The sequence below is a fragment of the Pleurodeles waltl genome, chromosome 3_1 (assembly GCF_031143425.1).
Source record: "Pleurodeles waltl isolate 20211129_DDA chromosome 3_1, aPleWal1.hap1.20221129, whole genome shotgun sequence".
Taxonomy (NCBI): Eukaryota; Metazoa; Chordata; class Amphibia; order Caudata; family Salamandridae; genus Pleurodeles; species Pleurodeles waltl.
In genome coordinates, this window is record NC_090440.1 from 1663059033 (window position 1) to 1663082806 (window position 23774).

The window sequence follows — 23774 nt, forward strand, 5'->3', positions numbered from 1 at the left end:
AACCTCACAACTCCACTTGTCAGAGGAGTGGGAAAAAGTATGCCCACACACATTTGGAACAGCAGACATATTGGAGGCCGAGAAGTAACAAGGTCTACTCATGTTGTGCATGGCTGAGGCCAGTATTTTATGAACGGGGAACATTTGAAAATTGAGATGTGCCACAGAATAAGGCTAGCGAGGTCACTCTCCACATAAAACAGGAAACAAGTACCAACAGTGGATGAGGGACCTGAATGAACCTTTATCAGATCTGTATTTTGGAAGTATTAGAAAGGGGTGCAACAAGCCGGTGCTGGCTTTTCCTCAGTCTCCCTTTTTTATAGAAAACATTTACTCAGTGGAGTCTTGCTGTTGATATTGATTCCGTCGATCATAATCATATTCCCATTTGTCAGGCTGGGTGGATATAAAGTTACGTATATTGGTTTTTGGTCCTGAAAAGTTGGTAAAGAGCATGTAAACCATCCGCAACTTGTTGACAATTTTAACCAAGTTTGGGACACCATAATGGAAGTGAAGGACGAATGGACTACATTGTTTGGATGTAAGGGTAGCTCTGAACCAGGGCTGCGTAGTATGTATGAGGTGTTGTATGAAGAGGACGGCAGGTATGAGTGTGAGATAGAATCTCACAACCCCACTTGTCAGTCCTAACAGTATTATTGTACCATTTTCTGTAAAAGTTCTTAAAAAAATGTTTGTATGATATTCAGACATTAAGGAAATTGCTGCAAATATACTGTATATGTACTAATGTTTGATGTAATTTGTATATAAAAATACAAACTAATGAGAACGTTCTATGTAAATTGAGAAAAATAAACATTCCTTTTTTGTAAAAGGATGTAATTTGTGGCATGGGTCTGCCAACTTAGGATTTATTTCCACTGTGAGGAAGATATAGGTTAAGCGGGATCACTGGTATTTTAATGTAACTATTTCCTCCGTTCCTTAACCTAAAATTGATTTATTTGGGAGGCACCCTTTCTCTCCTTATAAGCTGCTGAAATGATTGTTAATGTTGTTGTCCTTGAAGCAAATTATGGGTTTGAACCATCTGGTGAACGTAATGGCAGTCAAAGGGCCTGTAGGAATGTCTCCTATATTCCAGCCTTTTCACTAACCCAACAGCTTTCAGAGTGTTGAGCTCAGATTTCATTCTAGACATCTCACTGTCGCCATGAGAACCATATAAGGTTGAAACAAAGTCATACGAGTCTGTGGAGAACTCCAACATAGCCAAGGAGGAGGGATCCAAACAGCCAGAGTTTAGCATACGAGCACTGCGCCCTCATGCACAAACCTAGAAGCAGAAGAGAACAAGGTTATAGGAAGCATACTGTGAAGGGAGCAGATCAGAGAATGCCTCAAACAGCTGCGAGAGGGTAACAAGGATAGAGAGGCTGAGAAAGCAGAGAATTGAGAAGGCAAAGAAGTAGTATCAGACGGGCGCTAGGAGCGGCGTGACAAGGTGAGCTGAGAAGCACCACCCGGGATAGGCCGAGGAACGAGTCTTAAAGGGAGCAGAGGAGAGTCAGCCAGGAAGTGAAAGAAGACTCTTCTACAACAGCAGTAACCCAAGAGAGAAAAGTGCTGTGAACCAGACTGCTGCGCCCTTATCCAGGGCAGTTGTCTCAGGCAAGTGGTTGTATATTGTTATACCACATGGGTAGAGGCAGGTGAAGGGCGAGACCCCCTCTTTTATAGTGGCAACTGGCACTGGGGTACTCCGTGGTAAGCAGGTGCCAACCTAATCGTTGGCAAACAACTCAACACTAGACCATATCGAATGTCGCTTCACAGGGTGATGGGGGAATCGGTTTATTTTTTGGGTTATATACTCAGTTTTTTTTCCTCCTCCCCAGGGACAACCGTGTTGTACTCAGAGTGACTGCTGGATGGAAGGGGCAAAAGTCTGTGGTTCCCTGGAGAAAAAGTTGGGAAACTGGACACCAGCCACATGTGTAAAAGGCAAACCTTGTGTACCAACACCCTACTAAAATCCACTTATGACTGACTACCATAGTGAGTTGAGACTACACCTGGTTTATACAGGTTTTTCCTGAAAACAGCAGGTTCAGAATTTGGTTTTGGGCTTCAGGTTTCAAACCTGACAGTAGTCATGTGCTGCTGGAGTGGAGGAATTAACTGCAACACCAGTAGTAGATTCTGTTGGAGCCTGAAAAGGTGTTGGTGAGTCTGTAACGGTCACTGGCGATGTTGGCCTGGATGGAGAGCTCTGGAGTATTCTGAATCAGACTTTGATTGACATCTGTGTGCTTGGATCCGTGAAAGCCACTCCGCTATCTTGGTCGGGTGCCTCTCTCAATGTCCACAGTGCTCTCCTGCTTGACGTCATGTGTTACCGACACAGACCCAGCTAATCACCCCAAGCAAGTAGGTGCTGTACACCTTCTCCACTCAATGTCCTCTTCATCGAACAGTAGCATTGTTTCTCTCTCGATCTCCTTTTGAATCTCCTTTTGCATCTCCCTCTGCAGGTGTCCCCTGAGCAGGACATAGGGGTACTGGTAGGGGGAATAGTCTCTTCAGCCAGGGAATCTTGCTTTCTGAGGTGCTCCACTGCCACTGCAGGCAAATCTCTCTCTCAAAGTACACCCAGAAAGGGATTTGCAGCAGTGACACATCTTGGGGTGATAAGTCAGGCAAACATAAGATATAGATTCTGTGCTGGTCTATTTCATGTCGCCACTTTCTGGGCAATTCGCAAAAAGAGGGCATTGTGCGAATATTCAGATATATTTCTTGTCAGAAAAATATCTGAAAATTACTCTGCGCCCTAAAGGACGTTAAGTGAATCCCTTTATAAAGCAACAGATGAATGGTTCAGAGGAAAAAAAAAAAAGGCTTAAAAAGGCAGGGCTCTACTCCATGATCGTCAGCAGGAGACTGAAAAACAGAACTGAGTAAATCACCAGCTACAGGGCATGAGGGGACACTGGAGGTCAAGGTGCTCTTAAAAGGTGCAGTGTCATATTCTATGTCAGGACCAGAGTATCCGATTATGCTTTCTCTTTCCTTTATTTTCTACTCTGCAGCCCCAAAACAACAACAACACAGACTACAACTCCCACGAGTCTTTGTAATGTAAATCGCAAACAGAAAATACCCCATGTATAAAGGACGTGAAGGAGTAACACTTCTTTATTTGCTGCTCAGCAGCCAAATAAGTGCTTTTCTTTGATGCCTTATTCTGGTCTGTAATTATAATCTGCAATGGTATTTATACCCAGTGTTTTATATGTGTGTGATATGCTGGGGTGGTACTGGCCTTAGAACGGTAATTGTGCTGCTTCATTTGTTCGGGGGATACCATAGTAGGTTCACAGCCAGTTTGGGCAGCTTTACAAGCATGAGCGTCATCGCTGCATGTTCTCCTATTGTCCTCAGCAAAATCTTTGTTGGTCCTGCTAGAGGGTGCGCTTTCGCTGCAGTGAGTATGTCATCAATGGAGCAAGCGCTCTCTTCCATTCCTTGAACTCCCCAGCGTGCGTCTCAGGATCAATAGTCTCCCTTCTGTGCATGGAGTTAAGGGATTCCCTTGCAGCTGAGTCTTTGCACTGAGGACTCCAGTGTTCCCTATAGCAGTTTTGCTAGGCTTGTTACCAAGCTCTAGTGAGGCATCTTTCACTGCAGAGCTTAGTTTATCCTTACGGCCCACTGTAACAGAGAGGGCCTGTTAGCTGCCCTGCTGCCAACAAGCATTGGCAAATTCACTCTACTGTTCCCCCGTTTCTGTGCCTTTACAAAAGACTGACTCACCATCTACAAATTAATCAACCCTCAGCTTGTGCCCATATTCAGCGACTGTTCACTGTATTTTGCAATCGTAGGACTGCGCTCCTGCACAGACATGGCTCTGAGAAGCAATGTGAAGCCATGAAACAGGACCATGCATTCCTACCCGTACATGATGATTTGGTAGATGTCATTAATGCATCTTTGGAAAGGGCAGTCACGGCCGCTCTAGTGCTTTGAAGACCGAAAATTACGAAGCTCACGGCACAGCGTAATGTACTGACCCCAGAGGGGAAGGATCTGAGGAGTGGGAATAAGAAGTCACAGAATGCCTCAAAGAAGAAAGTTAAAGCCCTGCTGGCCACCAAGACTAGAACTACCTCCTCACCTACAGACGCCTTCGAACAGCTGCACAAAGCCTTTCTAAAGTGGCGTCTGGAGGCCCTTATAGACCAGAATTACTCCCAACCTGGGCATACCCCAGAGGAAGGTTCCTGTACCCAACTGGTATCAGATGATAATGCCGGGTAAGACGCAAATAATCCCAATGGGGATTGGGGCAAAGAGATAGGCCCGGACAGACCGTGGCGAGCTGAAGGCAGCACCAAGAAGCCCAAGTTGGAGGACAAGGGTGACCAAGACGCAATGGGGGTTCAAGGTATGCTTAACCGGGAAGACTTCTATCACCCACACTCTGCCGACTGGGTCCTGGCACCAAGCATGGCACAATATGTGGCCAGCAACATTCGAAAACCCAGTGATCAGGAAGTATAGGGGTGTCTGAGGGCGGAGTGTCCTAGACCCTCACTAGATGGCCAGGTGGCTTGTACTCTTGACAGAACTGAAAATGACTACATTTATTGCGAAATGTATTAAAGATCATAAAAAGAGTCTTGGACGGTCCTGGTGGGCATGTCTGGAGAAAGTCCTTAACGTCCTGGATCCACGGACTAAAATTCTTGACAGGGTCGAAGACGCCAAGGATTTTGGCCATATGATTGATCCTAACATACTGTTTGGGTGGGCCCAGAGGGTTTTTTTGGTAATATAAATTGTGCATGGTTAGAAATAGGGTTTCTAGTTGGCAGAGGTATACACCCTTGTCCAAGTAGGGACCACAATCCTAGTCAGGGTAAATCACACACAATCCAAATTATCCTGTGCCCACCCTTTGGTAGCTTGGTACTGAGCAGTCAGGCTTAACTTAGAAGGCAATGTGTAAAGTATTTGTGCAATAAATCATACAGAAACAGTGAAAAAAAACAAAAATACATCACACAGGTTTAGAAAAATATAAGATATTTATTTGTTTAACGAGGTCAAAAAACAATGACGATTTGATAAGCACAAGTTGAAATATCACTTTTGCAATAAGAAGAGTCTTTAGAAATCAACAAATGTCTCTTGTGTGCACAAAGTACCTCGTATGCGTCAAAAATTACGCGCACGAAGGCTACAGAGGAGGAGATGCGTGGAAAAAGGAAGGTGTGCTTCGGATTTCCTGACACGCAGACGATGTATCGATTCTTCCCACACAGCAAGGGCTTTGCATCGATTTCTGGTGCGCAGTCTTTGGATCCTCACTGAGATGCGGGGTCTTTTGATGCCCAGGGAAATGCATGGAAATCCTGAGCATGCTGGATGAACTCACAAGTGCTGCGTCAATCCGGTGTGGCGATGCGTTGGAGTTTGTCACACGGCAGGCGCTGAGTCAATTCCTCACGCAGGAAGTCTGGCTGTGTCATTCAGGCTCGGCGATGTGTTGATCCGGTATGGCTGTGTGTCGAAGTTCCAGTCTCAACGCAGGTGCTGCGTCGATCTCCACTTGGGAAGCTTGGCTGCATTGTTCCGGTTCGGAGATGCGGTGATTCTTTCACTGCTGGGCAGGCTGTGTGTCTATTTTAACGCACAAGGAGTTTCCTTGAAGGATAGAGGCTTTTTGGCCCTGAGACTTCAGGAACCGGAGGCAAGCTCAATCCAAGCCCTTGGAGAGCACTACTCAGCAGAGGCAGATGTCAGCAAGCCAACAACAAGGTAGCAGTCCTTCACAGCAAACCAGGCCAGGTGAGTCCTTTAGGCAGCCAGGCAGTACCTCAGGTCCAGATGCATGGTCAGTTCCAGGAAGTGTTTGAGTTGGTGGGGTCAGGGACCCAGCTTATATACCCAAAAGTGCCTTTGAAGTGGGGGAGACTTCAAAGAGTGGTTTTGAAGTGCACAAGGTCCCTTTTCGGAACAGGTCTTTCTGCCAGGGTCCCAGTGGTGGTTTGGCAGTCCATTGTGTGAGGGCAGGCCACTAGCCTTTGAAATATAAGTGTCAGGCCCCTCCACCCTTCCAGCCCAGGAAGGGCCATTCAGTACGCCGATGAGTGCAGGTGTGAAAGAGTAACCTGGGGTTGTGGTTGTCTGAGTGAAATGCAGAAGGGAGCTGTCAACCAGCCCAGCCCAGATGTGGATTGGAGACAGGCTGTAAGGCACAGATGGAATTTAAGTGCAAAGAAATGCTCACTTTCTAAAAATAGCATTTCTAAAATAGTAATAAAAAAAAAAAAATAATCAATTAGCAGGATTTTGTATTACCATTTAACCCTTTCTGATCAGAATCTACCACTCAACCAGTACATGAGGGTAGCCCAAATGTTAGCCTATGAAAGGAGCAGGCCTCACAGTAGTAGAAAACAAATTTAGGAGTTTTCCACTACCAGGACATATAAAACACAGGTATATATCTTGCCTTCCCTACACAGCACCCTGCCCTATGAGTTACCTAGGGCCTACCTTACGGGTGACCTATGTAAACAAGCATTTGCAATACAATGGGTCTTGCATTTGCTCGAGTTAGAGCTATTAGTGGTGTAAATTCCTAATTGGACTTTTCTTGCCACATAAATTGAAAATGAAAAGTAAAACAGTTGACATAAGCTAGCTGATTCAAAGTGCCATGGCCACCATGAGCATGAAGGAGAGAGACAAAAAGAAAAAAAAGTTTGCTAGCGGTCAAATTTATCGGCAGTCGTGCAATTATCCATGTAACAGAGTCAGTCTGCAACTCAGTAACAAAACCGCCAAAAGAAGTGACAAACGTAAAGCATTTACCAATGATAAAGGATTGTTGAAAGGCAAGCCCACAAACGAGTAAAAGTGGTGGGCGTGCTTAATAGCCCAATACTTACAACAGGTGAAATCGCTTGAGCGCTCAACATAAAAACTTTGATGATAGCATTTTTTCAGCACTTGGAGAGCACTCAGCTTGTCAAAATGATATTCTACCTGGTAGTGCATAGTTTCTTCGTAGAAGTATGTTATTCCAGAGACAGGGGAAACACATTGGCAGAGCACTCTAGGGACACTACCTGTGCCTTCCCTTGTGGTAATCTTAGAGTGGCACTTTTTGCAAGCTCTAAATTTGTCCGTCCTGTTCAAGCCCTGATATTTTCTCATCTGATCTGGGGCGTGTTTTCACGTGGTCCTAATTGTAGTTAAATTCCCTCAGCGTGTCTTTAAACATTCACCTTTCAGATCGTTTTTACAGCAGTGCAGAAAGTTCCATATATTTAGCTGCGCACTATAGCGTGACATACCAGGAATCAGGGGCAGTGCTGTTTTGCAAACCGTAGCTGTCTTCTTAGAAGTGAGAGATCTGTAACTGAGACCAAGGGCTCAGGTCAGAAGTTTAAAAGTCCCCCATCGGTTTCTGTCTGAGACGAGTGGATACACGGGTGTGTGATATTCAGGTCCTCCCCACTCCTTCAGGGATGCAGAAAACCTGGACTGTAAAATTGTTAGAAACAAACATCACAACCCCCTTCCCCCCAAAAAAAAATACAAATTAAGTAAAAACTAGCTTACGTGCCTCGGTTGTTTTCAAGATGAAGCTGGATGAAAATACATTTTTGCATGGAAGTTTGACTACCTATACTTTTTAGGCAATTTTCTCATTTCAAAACAAAGTTGCATACCTGCAATTTAGTGGTATCTAAATATTGCAACATTTAACAACAAGCATTTGCATTGTTGCCCACGTTTACTCGAGTTAAAACTATTATCTTTGTAAACTCCTAACCAGACTTTTCTTACCACAAACTGAAAAGTAAAACAGTTTCACGTAAGCGAGCCAACGGCCACCATGAGCGCAAAGCAAACACACAAAAGGAAACATAACTTCGGCCCGCAGTTAAATGTATCGGCAAAAGTGCAATTATCCATGTGACGGGGTTGATGTCATGCAAAGCGCTCTGCTAAAGCCCAGCGAGATCACACTACCTACGAAATAAAGAGGAAAGAATAGTGCAGAAACCATACTGAAAACACAGAGCCTCATATGTTTTCAGTAGTTTATCGTTGCGCTTAAGGTGGGCTAAACACCGGAAAAGGCATGACGTAGGCATGCCTTTCACTAATTAAATCAAGCTAATTTTAAAAGGCAAGCCCACGAACCAACCAGACTGATGGGCTTGACATGGGCGTGGTTACAAGCCAACAGAGAGATTACACCAACGACGGAACACTTTGCGCTCAGCCATAAAAAAGGGGAGTTTAAGGCTTGGCAAGTACTTTTAAATGCAATGTCGAAGTGGCAGTGAAACTGCACACACATGCCTTGCAGTGGCGGGCCCGAGACATGGTTAAAGGGCTAGTTATTTGGGTGGCACAACCAGTGCTGCAAACCCACTAGTAGCATTTGATTTACAGGCCCTGGGCACATGTAGTGCACTGTACCAGGGACTTACAAGTAAATCAAATAAGCCAGTTGGGAATGAACCAGTGTTACCATGCTTAAGGGAGAGCGCATATGCACTTTAGCACTGGTTAGTAGTTGTAAAGTGTGAAGGCAAAAAGTTGGGGGATGACCACCCTAAGGCTGTCAGGTCTAACAGGCATCATCTACAGAACGGCATTGCTCACTCTTAATTAAAATTGAGCCCAGACTGGATGAGCTTGCCACCACAGGAGCTGATGCCGTGGAAAATAGAGGTCTTTTCAGAGACCGATATATTAAAGAACTCAATCACTTCAACACCTTTTCGTCATTGGACAAGGTGCAACAATCAATTCAAAAGGTGTTTAACCAACTGGTCTTTGGTGGGGCTAGGGGAGGTAGGGGGCACTCTTCCGGCTGCACAAATACTTCCAACTCCCACAAGCTGCAAACAGAATGGTCCATCCTGTGGAAGAACCACAAGAGGTATGGAGGATTCTACTCGTCCCATGGCAGAGGCAGAAGTCAAAGAGGCAAAGGATCCTTTGGTAGACCCAGCATTGCACCAGGCAGGACTGCTGGTAAAGAATACCCCTTCTTCCCTACTTGGGGGGTGGGCGGGGTTTACAGTGGTTCAAGTGTAAGTGGGAGACCATTGCAAGGGATGCATGAATCCTTCAGACTGCGACATGTTTTCATACAGAACTTTATGGCATACCCATACAGAATACCTGCCCTTGACCTCCTCTATTCTCTCAAGAGCAATCTCAGGCGGGGGTTCAAGAGGTGGCAGAGCTCCTAGAAGAGGGAGCAATTGTTTCTTCCAGCCTTCACCCCCAAATTATTCCTAGGCAACAGCTTCCTTGTGGATAAAGACAAGGGTTTTCGACCGGTAATCATTCTCTGAGATTTCAATTGGTGGGTGGTATATCAACTTCAAAATTGAGGGCATTCATCTACTGCGGGACATCCTACTGCCCAACAATTAGATGGTGAGACTAGGTCTCAAAGACACTTATGTCCCCATTCCGATTTTTCGACCCCACAGGCATTTTCTTCAGTTCAAATGGGGCAGACAGATTTTCAAACTCACCTGCCTTCTGTTCAGGGTGTCCTCCACTTGGGTTTTGAGTGAAACAATACCTGCAGCTCCAACAAAAGAAGATACTCTTGATCAGTCTGAAATTATACAAGACATTGGAGAAGGAGAAATTCTCCCTTTGGCATCTAGCAGGGATCCTAGGTCTACTATTGTCATCCATTAAAGCGATCTCTTTGGGACTGCTGTATCACCAAGCTCTTCAGCAACTGAAAGCTCAACATTTCAGGAGGGACTTGTCATATGCTCAAGAGCTCCTTGTCCCTAGAGGCCAGGACAGAATTTCAATGGTGGCTGGACCACTTGCATGCATGGGATGGCATGGGTATCTCCAGGACAGCCCCAGATTTTGTAATCTAATCAGACGCCAGTCGTCAGAGTGCATGTTATGGGGATATTACCACAAGAGAACAGTGATCAGAGCACGAAGAATCGCTGCACATCAACTGCCTGGAACTACTCGCAGGCTCATTCACGCCCTGGAGTCTGGCGGTGCACAAAGCGTCCTGTTCTATCCTGCTAAAGATGGACAACCTCTCGGCAGTGAGTTACATAAACCGGCCAGGTGGTACCAGGTCCAATTTCCTAGGTGATCTAGTCAAAGAATCTCAGAATCACTTTCTGCAGAGCAATCAGTCGGTTACAGCAGAGTATCTGGCAGGGAAATTAAATCAGACGGTGGACTGGCATTTAAAGGATTACAACGCGTGGAAGCTGGATCATCGTCTCTTCCACAAGAGAATTGATCACTGGGGTCCTTGAGAGGTGGATCTCTTTGCGTCGAGACTCAATCAACTGCCTACTCTTCAGCTGGCGCCCAGATCCTCAAGTAGAAGGGTCAGAAGCTATTGCTCCAGACTTGAAACCATGTCAGGGTTTACACATTTCCTCCTTTTTCCACGATCACCAGACTCACAGCCTTAATCCACAGGCAAGGCGGGAGTGATTTTGATAACACCTCTTAGGAGGGTGCAAGTTTGGTATCCAGCGCTTCTGGAACGGTTTATGGATTTTCCAATCCCACTTCCCTGAACTTCTCAACTTATAATAAATCATCAGGGCTCCCAAAACCAACTTGTTCAGGATAGGACTCTCAGATTGACGGCGTGAAGGATTACAGGGGAAATCCCTGGCCTTACGATGATGGATACCGATCTCCTTCAGAAGGCATGAGTTTGAGCTTGGTGTAGATGATAACGCTTGTGTCAGCAACTGGATCTGGATCCCATGGGGCAGATACAGTGAATGTTTCCAACTTCTTGTCCAAACTGTAGGATAGGGGTCAGGCATATCATATTATTGATGCATGCAGATCTGCTGTTTCAGCAGGGCCTGAACCACTATAAGTCATACCAGTAGGGGAACACCCCCTGGTTAATGGGATGTAAATGTGGTGCTGAGGATGTTGGAACCAATACTTTTCTTGCAAGGGAATAGCAGGTAAGTTGGACTTTCTATTGCAATAGGGTATCAGATGTCCGTGCCCTTGATGTTACTGCAAGTATGTTTAGCCCCAAAGGGGTGTCTTATCTCCAGACAGACCAAATCTAATACCATGGTAGTACATTAACCGGCTTTCCCGAATCACCCTAAGTTATGTGTGGTCCGTTGTCTAAGAGCCTATGAATCCATGACCAAGTAATATCCTCCAGGAACAATACAACTTTTATTTTATTGTTTAAAAAACATTTCAAGCCAGCAACCACAATTACCCGTTTGATGACGTGGGTGCTACAAGAGGCAGGTTTCAACATCAATGCATTTGCAATACATTCTACTAGGGGTGCAATGGTTCCTAAGGATTTTAACTTAGGTGGCGGACTAGAAGGCATTCTCAGAGCAGCAGATTGGTCTTCTGACTATGTTTAAGACCTTTTATTTGAAATCCATCACAGGAATTCCATCTCTGGTTGTCATCCTGCCTTAAACTAAAATAATCCGAGCCTCCGGTCCAGACATAGAAAAGACAATTTCCTAACTATCTAATAAGGACATGTAGGCAATGATTATCCCACCCAAAATATTTTATTTTATGTCTGTTCTTCCCGCCCTCTTTGGGTATGCAGTCTACAGGAATACAGAGGAGTATGTTTTTCTGATTCATGTGCTCTCAGTTGCTTGATCTTTGTATACTGATAGTGTTTTGCATAGTATTGATAGAGTATTCTACTTCCACTTCTACTTCTTTTTGTGTATACCATTATATTGATTGATTTTCTTGGATATTCTGGTCGCCAATTTAGCCACTTATCTTCATAGAGTCTAACCAGAATCAAGACTTAAAGAGATGATGATGGCATACTGTTTGCATGAAGGTGAAGTGCTTTTTCTTGACTCTTGACACTGCTGGAGTTCAGATTACAAAGACTCATGGGAGTTGTAGTCTGTTATTTAAGAATGCTGAGCAGATAAAAAAGGAAGGTGAAAGCATAATCCTTGCCTCCGTGTCCTTGAATTGAAACTTTCCTTCACAATAGATAGGTAATTTTCTATTCATTGTTTTCAATGCTGCAGCTTATACACCAATAGTGCCATATATTGCCCTTTCTATTACGTTAAAAAGTGTTGGTAAAGTACCTTTTTAAAAGGTCACATATTAATCTTTTCTTGTAACTTTTAAACGGTTAAGCCTTTTTTCTTCCAAATTCAATCTAATTGGTAATACAGCCCGTTTTAAAGCTGCAAAATCTAACAATGTTTTGCATGTACCTCCTCGCCTTTCCAATGTGAGGCAAATTAAGTGAGACTATGAAAGTACTGCCTCGGGGTCCCCGCATGTGGACAGCACTATCCAGTGCTTATGATTATCAATGAGATCCCCATAGATCATGTCCAATTTTTGGCAACGCACATCACTCCATTAGGGCTCAGGCAGCTCCCAGATTATGACTCAGTGGAGTGTGTCAGGTAGGAGCCACAAATTCACTTGGCACAAAACAAAAAGGGAAGTTGCCGATTTTCGCGCTTGTAATTCAGTATCTGCGTCCAGTGCTCACAGGACCATCCTCAACTCTGACTGGAAATGCAATAATAGTGTCTAATTAACCTCCGTCTGAATATGTTGCCTTTCAGTAGTTAAAACCTAAACCCTGGCCGTTGATTTAACATAGTTCAACTTTTATATCATGAAATTGTTCAGTTTAAACAAACAAAGGTTTTAAACAATTTCTATCAGACTGAAATCCATGTCAAATAGTGGAACAACCCTCCGCCCTCTTAATTAAGCACCATTGACAGGTACTTACCAACATACTCAAACTCCTCCCTTAGTGCCATGCCATTGTGAGAAAAGCACTGCTGGCAGATAAGTGCGTACCTACAAATTAAAAAAATCCAACATCACAAATTACCAACCTGTGATATGACATGTCACAAACATGACATGTGCAAAACAACACAAACATCTCCATGTTTTACATTTTGGACAGTGACAATTTATAGTTTGATCAATTTAAAACAAGCATTTGCAATGCTCACGTTTGCTCGAGTTAGAACTGTTCGCATTTTAAATTCCTAACTGGACTTTTCTTGCCACATAAATTGAAAATTAAAAGTAAAACAGTTGACATACGCAAGCAGATTCAAAGCGCCACAGCCGCCAGGAGCATGAGAGCGAAGGAGAGACACAAAAGGCAAAAGAAGTTTGCTCACAGTTAAACGTATCGGCAAACATGCAATCATCCAGGTAATGGGGTCTGCGTCCAAGGAGGTTACAAACCGCCCAAAGTAGGGACAAACATAAAGCATTTACCAATGATAAAGGATTTTTGAAAGGCAAGCCTATGAATGAGTGATGATAGGTGTGCGGTGGGCATGGTTAAAAGCCCACAGATAGATTTAAACAGGTCATAGCACTTGCACACTCAACCTAATGGATAAGTTAGCCACATCCAGCACTAGCCTCATATTGCTTTTTCCCCCAAAGCACTGTTAAAGCCAATAGGTCTCACCTAAATGAGACCTATTGGCTTTGTCAATCTTTTTTCCATGTTGTACAGCTGATGTGCAGCATGGTTCAAAACAAAATTAAATTAAACAAGTGCTGTGATAGAGCAAGCATTGACTGCGCCATAGCACTTTTATTTCCCTTTCAGCTGTGTTGCGTAGCAGACACGCTGCTGTACATGCCTAGGAAATAGCACAGACAAAGACAAAGACAATAAATCTTGCATAAGGACGACCTATTGGCTTTGCTATTGCTTGTGGTTTTTAGGCAAGGGTTGATTAAGTGATATGCCCAGCATCACAGGGGGTTAACTGTGCTGGATTCAAGCTTTATTCACCAATTTCGAAGTCGGACGTTACGTGGCATGATATAAATAAACGTACATTTTACATATACATATATGCTTGTAAATGTATACATTAATACATCTTTACTATTAAGTCAGAAGGGATTTGAACAACATCTTAATCAATGAGAAATGAGAAGCAAGAGCCGATCCAGAATAATAAAACCCAGATTGGATACAGTTTTGTATTTCATTTACCAATTGATCCTTCCTTATCGGTTATATATCGCTGCGTCCCACATGGTAATGGATCCTTTTGGATGATAGACTTTTTTGTGCAGCATGCGTCCTTCTTATAGGTCATGTAAATGGGCTATAGGTTAACAAAGTCACATTAAGACACTCCCCAAAAGCTTTGTTTACTAAATAAGGGTAACCCCTGCACTTTGCCGGGCTGTCAGAAGTTGAGTTCTCCACGGAAATCTTTCGTAAAAGGCAAAAGATTTATTTTGGTTTGAAGAGAAACCAAAGTATACATTTCATGGCTGCCGTCTCGCCAGGAAACACTCTTCAGAAATGCCCACTATATATCAGAGAGTTTGTTATTTAAATTTTTTTTTATTTACTCATAAGGTGAGCGGCCCCTTGGGTAAGGGCCGCTCCCCAAGGGACAAATTATTTCAATGCCATTTCTGGCAGATCACCCTTTTCTAATTAGGCTAGTATGCAGAAACCGCTAGACCCCAAGGATTATTTATTTATTTATTTTAAAGACGTGGGGAGCAACCCCTTAGGTAAGGGACACTCCCCAGTTGGGGGAAGGGGGAAATATTTTAGAAACCACTTAGGCACCAGGGATATCTGTGCGTATGTGTGTGCTTTGTTTGGGGGAGGGGGGGGCAAGGGTTGCTCCCCCTGGGGGCACATTACTGTTGTCCATTTCTGCTCCCCTTGGGGGCACACCAGCCTATTTTTAGAAAGCCTACCAAGAAAGATTTATAAAGAAAAAAAAAAAGAAAAAAAAAAAAAAGAACAAAAAAAAGGGTGGGGTATGGCCCAAATAAATGGGGCCAAAGCTGTTCTGCCAACCGTTGGTTAGATGGGGCATTCACCCCCGATCCACTCCCTGTGGGGGAGGGGGAAGAAAGGCTACTAATGCCAGGGAATTAAAAAAAAAAAAAGTGGGGTGGTGGCTACCAACCAGTATGGGCATGGTTATGCCCCCACCCCAACTGAATGGGGCAACAGTCTCAGCTCGTCCCCGCACACTAAAACATCTTATTCCACGGCAAGCAAGAGGACGTTTGATTATTTTGGTTTTACATTTAGGCCATGAAAGCTTGGTTAACTCTCAAAATCGCCCCACTTGGACTGGCGAAGGGCTGCACTTTTTGGACTTTGGGATGCTGCCATGTAAAAAAATCCACAAGACCGAGACACATCTGAAAACTAAACATCTGAGTGAGTCCAGTGTGGTGTGTTTTACACGCTTTTTTTTCCTCCCCAAACTGCCTCTTTGGACCCGCTTTGGTTCCCCCTCATTTTTTTACATGTTTTTGGCTCTTCCCCGTCACAGGCACTTGGCCCACCTATACAGGAGGTATCATTTTTACTGGGAGGCTGAGGGGAACGTTGGGTGGTAGGAAATTTGTCACAGAAGTGAGGGAAAAATGTCATTTTTTAGCTACATTTGAGGATTGATGAGGATTCTGGGTAAGAAAACACTAGGGGATCCACGCAAGTCACACCTCCCTGGATTCCCTTGGGTTTCTAATTTTCAGAAATGTTTGGGTTTGGTAGGTTTCCCTAGATGGCCGCTGAGCCCAGGACCAAAAACACAGGTGCCCTCTCCACCGCAAAAACAGGTTGTTTTGTATTTGATCATTTTGATGTGTCCACATAGTGTTTTTGGGTGTTTCCTTTTGCGGGCACTAGGCCTAACCACACAAGCGAGGTACCATTTTTATCAGGAGACCTGGGGGAACGCTGGGTGGAAAGAAATTTGTGACTCAACTCAGATTCCAGATCTTTGTCACCGAAATGTGAGGAAAGTTTTTTTTTTTGCTAAATTTTGAGATTTGCAAAGGATTCTGGGTAACAGTGTTGTGTAGCCATTTTAGCTATAATTTTAGACACGTTATTTTAGCAAAGTATGCCTGTAGCTGTGCACTATAACCTAGATATGTTTTATTCCAGCTCTGTTATATTATTTTAACAATAGCCAAATTTGCTGTCTTGTTTTATTTTCTCTATCTAGCTGTTCTTTGCCTAGGCCAGCACTGTGTTCTTAAACAAGACATTTTTCACTCTGTGCTTTTCTCAAGGCTGTAATAAGACAGGTTGCTGGCAAAAGTGGTACGCTTTGTCTCTAATGTTCACAGAAACTTACACACACTTATGTGTGGATCCTTTCTTGGAACATCAGCTTTTATTATCAAAACACTACTTTGACCCACGTACGTTAGATGGAGATTCTACCCACATGACCACGACTGTATGCTGAGTGCTTTGCTGCAGCTGCTCATATAGACTACAGGCGTCTTGCTCAGGCATGAGGGATGATGTCTTCCCAGGGGAACCTAAAGGGCAGAATTAGAGCGTAACATTCTGAGCTCCAACATAGCCTAGGTAGGAGCTATTCTGAACGATCTTAGTGACAATAAGGTAGCATTATTTTTATGTTTCGCTCCGTCATAATTTTAATCCTGTCTTGCTTCATCGGCCTAGTTATTGCAATACATGCTTTATTATCTAAGATGCAGTTACTTCAATAAAACCTTATTGAACTATACTCTGCCTCTGATTGTCCTTGTATATGTGAGACTAATGTAACAGAGAAACGGATGAGATCTGAGTGACCACGATTTCCCTGAGGAGTCATTTGTGTAATGCGCCCGGTTGCTCAATCATCCCTGCTCTTGGGTAGAGATGAGCCACTGCTAGTCAGCCGGAAGAAAACCCGGATTAGGCCAACAGGTGTCACCTGGTGTGGGTTTAGACTCAGTCCCCCGCAGTACAAGTGATTCTGCTGCCCAAATCCAGTAGTCTCATTAGGATAATGAGAACCTACGCAACAAGGAGCCACCAAGGTTTGGTCAGGCACTAATTTTCAGGTCCTCCTGAGTATCTGTCTCACTACATGCAAAGACACCTCAGTACTATATACAGAGATGTCCGTGGTATTGAGGATTTTCCTCCTCAGCTCAGTAGGGACTACCTAACACGGTAGGTTGTTCAAGCGTGAACCCTGAAAAGGATAATCCCCATTTGGTGTGGTTATCTCTGAACAAAATTTACCATTCAACCTGGCGAATCCGCAACGGGCAGCAATTGCAGTCAATATGCGACCAGCCTTTACTGCACATTCATTGCCACATGGCCTAACGGCCAAGGGGGGTCCAGTTAAATTTTTTGTTGAAGCTCATGCAGCATACAGAACAGAAAATGTCTATTCTTGGGTCACATTTCCAGCAGCTGATGGGAACACAAATACATTTCATCACTATATACCTGCAAACATACCTACCGGCACAATATAGAGCATATGCATACCTAGAAATACCTCTATCTTATCAAGAACATAATAATTGGCTTGATGGCGCCCTACCCCATACAATCCTACACGTTCGGTTAGGTCCGCTAATTAATGATGGTCCTATCTGGCCTTTATTAGCCACATATACACTGCACCCTGATGCAGCAACCTTGCCGGAAGCTGAAGTCCGCCGCCTATATACTGAGCTAACGGAAATATATAGACGGTTAGTACAGTTTAACACGCAAACATTAAATACAAACCCAGAACGTACTGCCCTAGTGCAATCACATGCCACAACGCCATGCATTAATTCTGCGACTGAACATTCGATTATGGGTAAAGTACCCGCCAAACAAGGAGATTCAGTTTTAGTTAGCTCAAAAAATAAATGCACTGGAAGCAGTATTCACCCATACAGGCCATTTGGGATGGTTCCCACAGTAGATAACTGCAACACTTGGGGCACAGTATTTGCCACACTCTATACTACCGCACACGTTACACCAACACTTCCCAATCTACCGGAAGTGTTAAAACTAATTCAAGATAAATACAGGGCCCTGGACTTGGGGATGCAACTTATAGGCAATTTTGCCATGGTATCTTCAATTACACTAAGTAACCTTGAAGGGGAAGCAGTGCCCCAGTACGTTCCTCCACAGGATCAAGAACGTGAGCTGCCGAAGATGATCGCAGAGACCTACTCTAGTATTGGTTGAGATAGTCTGGGGGCCAGACCCACAAAACCAGTTTCAGGGTAAATCTAATAAAGGTTCTACCAAGCAAGCTCCTGAGGGAGCTCAAAAAGACAGGGATAAAAACAACAAACACCTAAAAAAGAAAGGGGAGCATCTCCGTGTACGGAGACCCCACAGAATAGATATAATCTCAAAAATAGAGATAATATTAAAACGCCTGACATATCAATATACTGATACACGCCAATCTTGTTCTTTTCAGGACTCACCAGAAAAACGCAGTGAGAGGTGAGCAGTCAGAGCGAAGAACTGACTACGTGATACCGAGACAGGAATCACAACGCTCAACAGAAGTTTCTGTTAAAAAAGAGAAACTTCCCTAACAAAAACTACAATTTAAAAAGAAGAAAGTGGCAGCTGTGCAATTCGTCATGCCACTCAAGAAGAGGGCTCAACTGAAGAACAAGACGTGGGCACTAGCTCTGCTAGACAGCATAGCAGAGGTCACAATAATTAGCCGGATTCTTCAAGAGCATCTGGAGGTGAAAGCAACTGAGGACTTCTTAGAAGTTGAAACTGCGGACATGCGTGCCTCCACGCCTGACAGGGTGTACAAAGTAACATTACAGTTAGAAGGAGACACTGAACGCACAATTGACGCCATCTTTGGGGACCTCGTCGTAAACATATACAATATTCTACTGGCCAAATAGGACTGGCCACCAGAATTTGTCCGTACTTGCCCATATGAGGACGAGGTTCCCAAACCATCTTTCTCGCCTCTTGTTCCAGAGGAGCTCGCAGAATCCTATGCCATTAATTGGGCATTGGCACAGGCACCAGCGTTATATTGCAACCACGTAGGGTAAGATAAACATTCTCCCTATCATGTAATTCCAATTAAGAATCAACCCCAACCACAGTACACAATAAAACATGGTGCTAAAGCACCTGTGAGGGAAATCCTCACACAACTAGAGTACCAGGGTGTAATTGAACCCTGTGTCCCACCAATGAATAATCCTTTATTCCCAGTAGCTAAACCGGACCATTCGTATAAAATAGTCTTAGACTACAGACATTTAAACAGTCATACATGCACATGCTATACAAAACTCACAGCACAGCACTCATGAACAACAGTGTGAAAAAATTACAAAACACTGGATATTTCCAAAGGTTTCTTCTGCCGAAATATAGTGCCTGAGAGTAGAGACATAAGTTTCAGCGCACTAGGCTCCCAAAAAAATTGTCGTTTAACACAGGGGTAAAAGAACAGCCCAGGACTGTTTGCGTCTCGTGTAACTTCAATATTACACGACATTGACCCTGAAGTATTGTCCTATGTGTAAGGAAATGCCTCCTTGGAATGGTTACCCCCTGACTTTTTGCCTTTTGTTGATGCCAGTTATGAATGAAAGTGTGCTGGGACCCTGCTAACTAGGCCCCAGCACAAGTGTTCTTTCTCTAAATTGTACCTTTGTTCCCACAATTGGCACAGCCCTGGCACCCAGATAAGTCCTTATAAATGGTACCCCTGGTACCAAGGGCCCTGATGCCAGGGAAGGTCTCTAAGGGCTGCAGCATGTCTTATGCCACCCTAGGGACCCCTCACTCAGCACATGCACACTGCCTCACAGCTTGTGTGCACTGGTGGGGAGAAAATGACAGTCGACATGGCACTCCCCTCAGGGTGCCATGCCCACCTCACACTGCCTTTGGCATAGGTAAGTCACCCCTCTAGCAGGCCTTACAGCCCTAAGGCAGGGTGCACTATACCACAGGTGAGGGCATATGCCCCTACAGTGCCTAAGCAAAACCTTAGACATTGTAAGTGCAGGGTAGCCATAAAGAGTATATGGTCTGGGAGTTTGTCAAACACGAACTCCACAGCTCCATAATGGCTACACTGAAAATTGGGAAGTTTAGTATCAAACTCCTCAGCACAATAAATGCACACTGATGCCAGTGTGGAATGTATTGTAAAATGCACCCAGAGGGCATCTTCGAGATGCTCCCTGAATATCAGTCAGACTCCTAGTGCTAGGCTGACAAGTTTCTGCCAGCCTGCCACAACCAGACGAGTTTCTGGCCACATGGGGAGAGTGCCTTTGCCACTCTGTGGCCAGGAACAAAACCTGTACTGGGTGGAGGTGCTTCTCACCTCCCTCTGCAGGAACTGTAACACCTGGCGGTGAGCCTCAAAGGTTTATCCCTTTTGTTACAGCTCCCCAGGGCATCCCAGCAAGTGGAGATGCCCGCACCTCCGGCCACTGTCCCCACTTCTGGCGGCAAGGCTGGAGGAGATAATTTGAAAAACAAGGAGTCACCAACCAGTCAGGACTGCCCCTAAGGTGCCCTGAGCTGAGGTGACCCCTGCCTTTAGAAATCCTCCATCTTGAGATTGGAGGATTCGCCCAATAGGATTAGGGATGTGCCCCCCCTCCCCTCAGGGAGGAGGCAGCACAAAGAGGGTGTAGCCACCCTCCAGGACAGTAGCCATTGGCTACTGCCCTCCTGACCTAAATACACCCCTAAATGCAGTATTTAGGGGCGACCCACAACCCAGGAATCAGATTCCTGCAACCTACACAAAGGAGGACTGCTGACCTGAAAGCCCTGCAGAGACGACGGAGACGACAACTGACTTGGCCCCAGCCCTACCGGCCTGTCTCCAGACTCAAAGAACCTGCACAGCGACGCATTCGACAGGGACCAGCGACCTCTGAAGCCTCAGAGGACTGCCCTGAACCGAAGGACCAAGAAACACCAGAGAGCAGCAGCACTGTTCACCAACAGCAACATTTTTGCAACGTTGAAGCAACTTTTAAAGAACTCACTCTTACCGCCAGAAGGGTGAGACTTCACAATCTGCACCCGACGCCCCAGGCTCGAGCTCCAGAGAACCAACACTAGAGAAGACTCCCAGGCAACTGCGACCTCGTGAATAACCTGAGACAACCCCCCTGCATCCCCACAGCGACGCAAGCAGAGAAGATCCAGAGGCTCCCCCTGACCACGACTGCCTGGAACAAAGAACCCAATGCCTGGACCAAGCACTGCACCGGCCCCCAGGACCAGAAGGAACCGAACTCCAGTGCAGCAATGACCATCAGACGACCCTCTGCCTAGCCCAGTCGGTGGCTGGCCTGAGAAGCCCCCCCCCACCCACCCCCACCCCGTGCCGTGCCTGCACCGCTAGAGTGACTCCCGGGTCCCTCCATTGATTCCTATTGAAAACCCAACGCCTGCTTAGCACACTGCACCCGACCGCCCCTGTGCTGCTGAGGATGTGTTTTGTGTGACTACTTGTGTCCCCCCCCAGTGCTCTACAAAAACCCCCTGGTCTGCTGTGCAAAGACGCAGGTACTTACCAGTTGGCAGACTGGAACCAGAGCACCCCTGTTCTCCATAGGCACCTATATGTTTGGGCCCTCCTTTGACCTCTGCACCTGACCGGCCCTGTGTTGCTGGTGCGGTGACTTTGCGGTTGCCTTAAACCCCCAACAGTGGGCTACCTATGCCCAGGAAATTGAACTTTTAAGTGCTTAACTTAGCTGAGAAACTAACCAATACTTACCTCGCCCAGGAACTGTTGATTTTTGCACTGTGTCCACTTTTAAAATAGCTTATTGCCATTTTAACTAAAACTGTGTATGTTACTGCTCTAATTCAAAGTTCCTTACTTACCTGTGTGGAGTGCCTTGCATTTTATGTATTTACTTAAAATCCTGTGGTTCTAAATTAATTAAGAAAATATATTTTTCTATATAAAAACTTTTGGCCTGGATTTAAGTCTGAGTGTGTGTTCCTCATGTACTGCCTGTGTGTGCAACAAATGCTTAACACTATCCTCTGATAAGCCTACTGTTCGACCACACTACCATAAAAGAGAGCATTAGATTTATCTAATTTTGCCACTATCAACCTCGAAGGGGAACCCTTGGACTGTGCATGTTATCTCTCACTTTGAGATAGATTATACAGAGCCAACTCCCTACACTATGTAGATGATATCTACCTCATGGACAATGAATTACTGCAACATCTAAGACGGATAGTCCGCATTGTTGTGGGATTTGCCGAATTCAGCTATAAATTCAACTTTAAAAAAACACAAAAATAACCTTCCGTAGCGTCCTGTTTCTGGGCTATGAATTATCATCAAGTGAAGGAAAGAGCCTAACGCCACAATTCTTAGAAAAATTTACAACCTCCAAATACCATTAAAAAAACTCCAATCCCTATTGGGTTTTCTAAGTTTTGGCAGAACTTACATTCCAGAATATGCATCACGCATAAAACCCTTATGACTTTATACGTCCTGACCTTTCAAGTAAATTCTGGACAATCGAACACACACACATTCTCAGAGCTTTGCAACAAGACATACTTGCAGCACAACATTTACATACAAGGGACAATTAAAACCATCTGGTCATCAGAGTAATTGCTGGTGCCATTGGTTTCACCTATGTAACATTCAATGAGGTCCAGATTGCTTACAAATCACATCTGTATTCAGCAGCAGAACAACGCTTTGCTCCCACTGAGACAATTTTCACTGCTGTTCAGATGTCTGTCATTAAAGAAAGACCACTAACCCAGGGGGGAACAGATTGTCGTATCTCCAATTCCAGCCCACGAGGCGGTTACCAAAGCCAGCGTTCCAAATGCTAAACCATTACTTCCACGTTGGATTCAATGGGCAACGTCTTTGACAGCCACTGATGTTGACTATATTTTTGACCCAAAGTTACAAACTCAAGAATTTTTGCAGTATGTACTAGAAGACCCAGTTCCAATAAATACATGGCCTATTGATCATTATCAAAGAGTCATGTACACCGAAAGCGCAGTACAGCCTGCAATAGGCATTAAGAATCAATACTCCGCTGCTTGCGCAGTCAGAAGCGGCTGTATGGAGGGTAGTAAATTCTATCCACAACATAATTTCATGCAAACCCTGGGGGATTGCACTGCACAATTACCAGAGCTAAAGGTTCTGGTGATGGCACTGGAACATACGGATCCCGCACAACTAAGACTGATTGTTTGTGATTCGTACTATTGTGTCCAGCCCTTCCATGAATATCTGCATTACTGGCACCAGAATGGGTTCAGAGATTTTAAAGGTAACACCATCAAACACAGTCTTGTGTGGGGAAAGTAGCAGATCTGAAGGAAAAGCTACCAAATGTCCATGTTGTACATACACTGACGCCAGTGCATTCTAATACATGTTGCTAGAAATACATTGGCTGATGAAGCAGCCAAGTCAGCAGTAGCCACGGTTTCTGTTGCTGCAGTAACTCGTTCTAGAACGAAACCGGATGATGACATATGGGCTGCCGTGAAAACCACGGCTGAAGGCACGCCTTTACCAAAAGCATTTCCTGATAAATATTCCTGCCGGATGGGAGGATTCCTTGACGCAGAAGTAAAAATACCAGGCGTGGGAGTTTGAGTAATTCCCAATAAAGACCTAAGACCATAGTTGATCAAAAGCAGAGCATGAGGGGGTTGCCTCTGCCCATGCCGGTGTGGTGGCTACAATATCATTATTGCAAGCACTTTATTGGTGGCCAGTTCTATACAAACAGACCGAGCAGTATGTCTTTTGTTGTGATATCTGCCAACAAATTAAGAGGCCCACCATCAAATGCCCATCGCAGACACCCCTCCTAATTAAAAAAATAAAAATAAATTACAATGTGTGTACTTGGACCATTGCGGTCCCTTAACACCA

At 44.7% G+C, this 23774-nt stretch overlaps 1 protein-coding gene and 1 pseudogene across 2 annotated transcripts in view; both read right to left on the minus strand.

Annotated features, from left to right (window-relative positions):
• The window catches only part of LNPK (lunapark, ER junction formation factor), a 478990-nt gene that overhangs the window by 72649 nt on the left and 382567 nt on the right, over positions 1 to 23774 (minus strand). For both annotated transcript variants that reach the window (XM_069225395.1, XM_069225396.1), the window contains exon 11: positions 12803 to 12873. In XM_069225395.1, the coding sequence (XP_069081496.1) occupies positions 12803 to 12873 (71 nt within the window). The remainder of the gene's footprint in view (positions 1 to 12802; positions 12874 to 23774) is intronic.
• Positions 14260 to 14310, minus strand: LOC138286236 (U5 spliceosomal RNA; annotated as a pseudogene).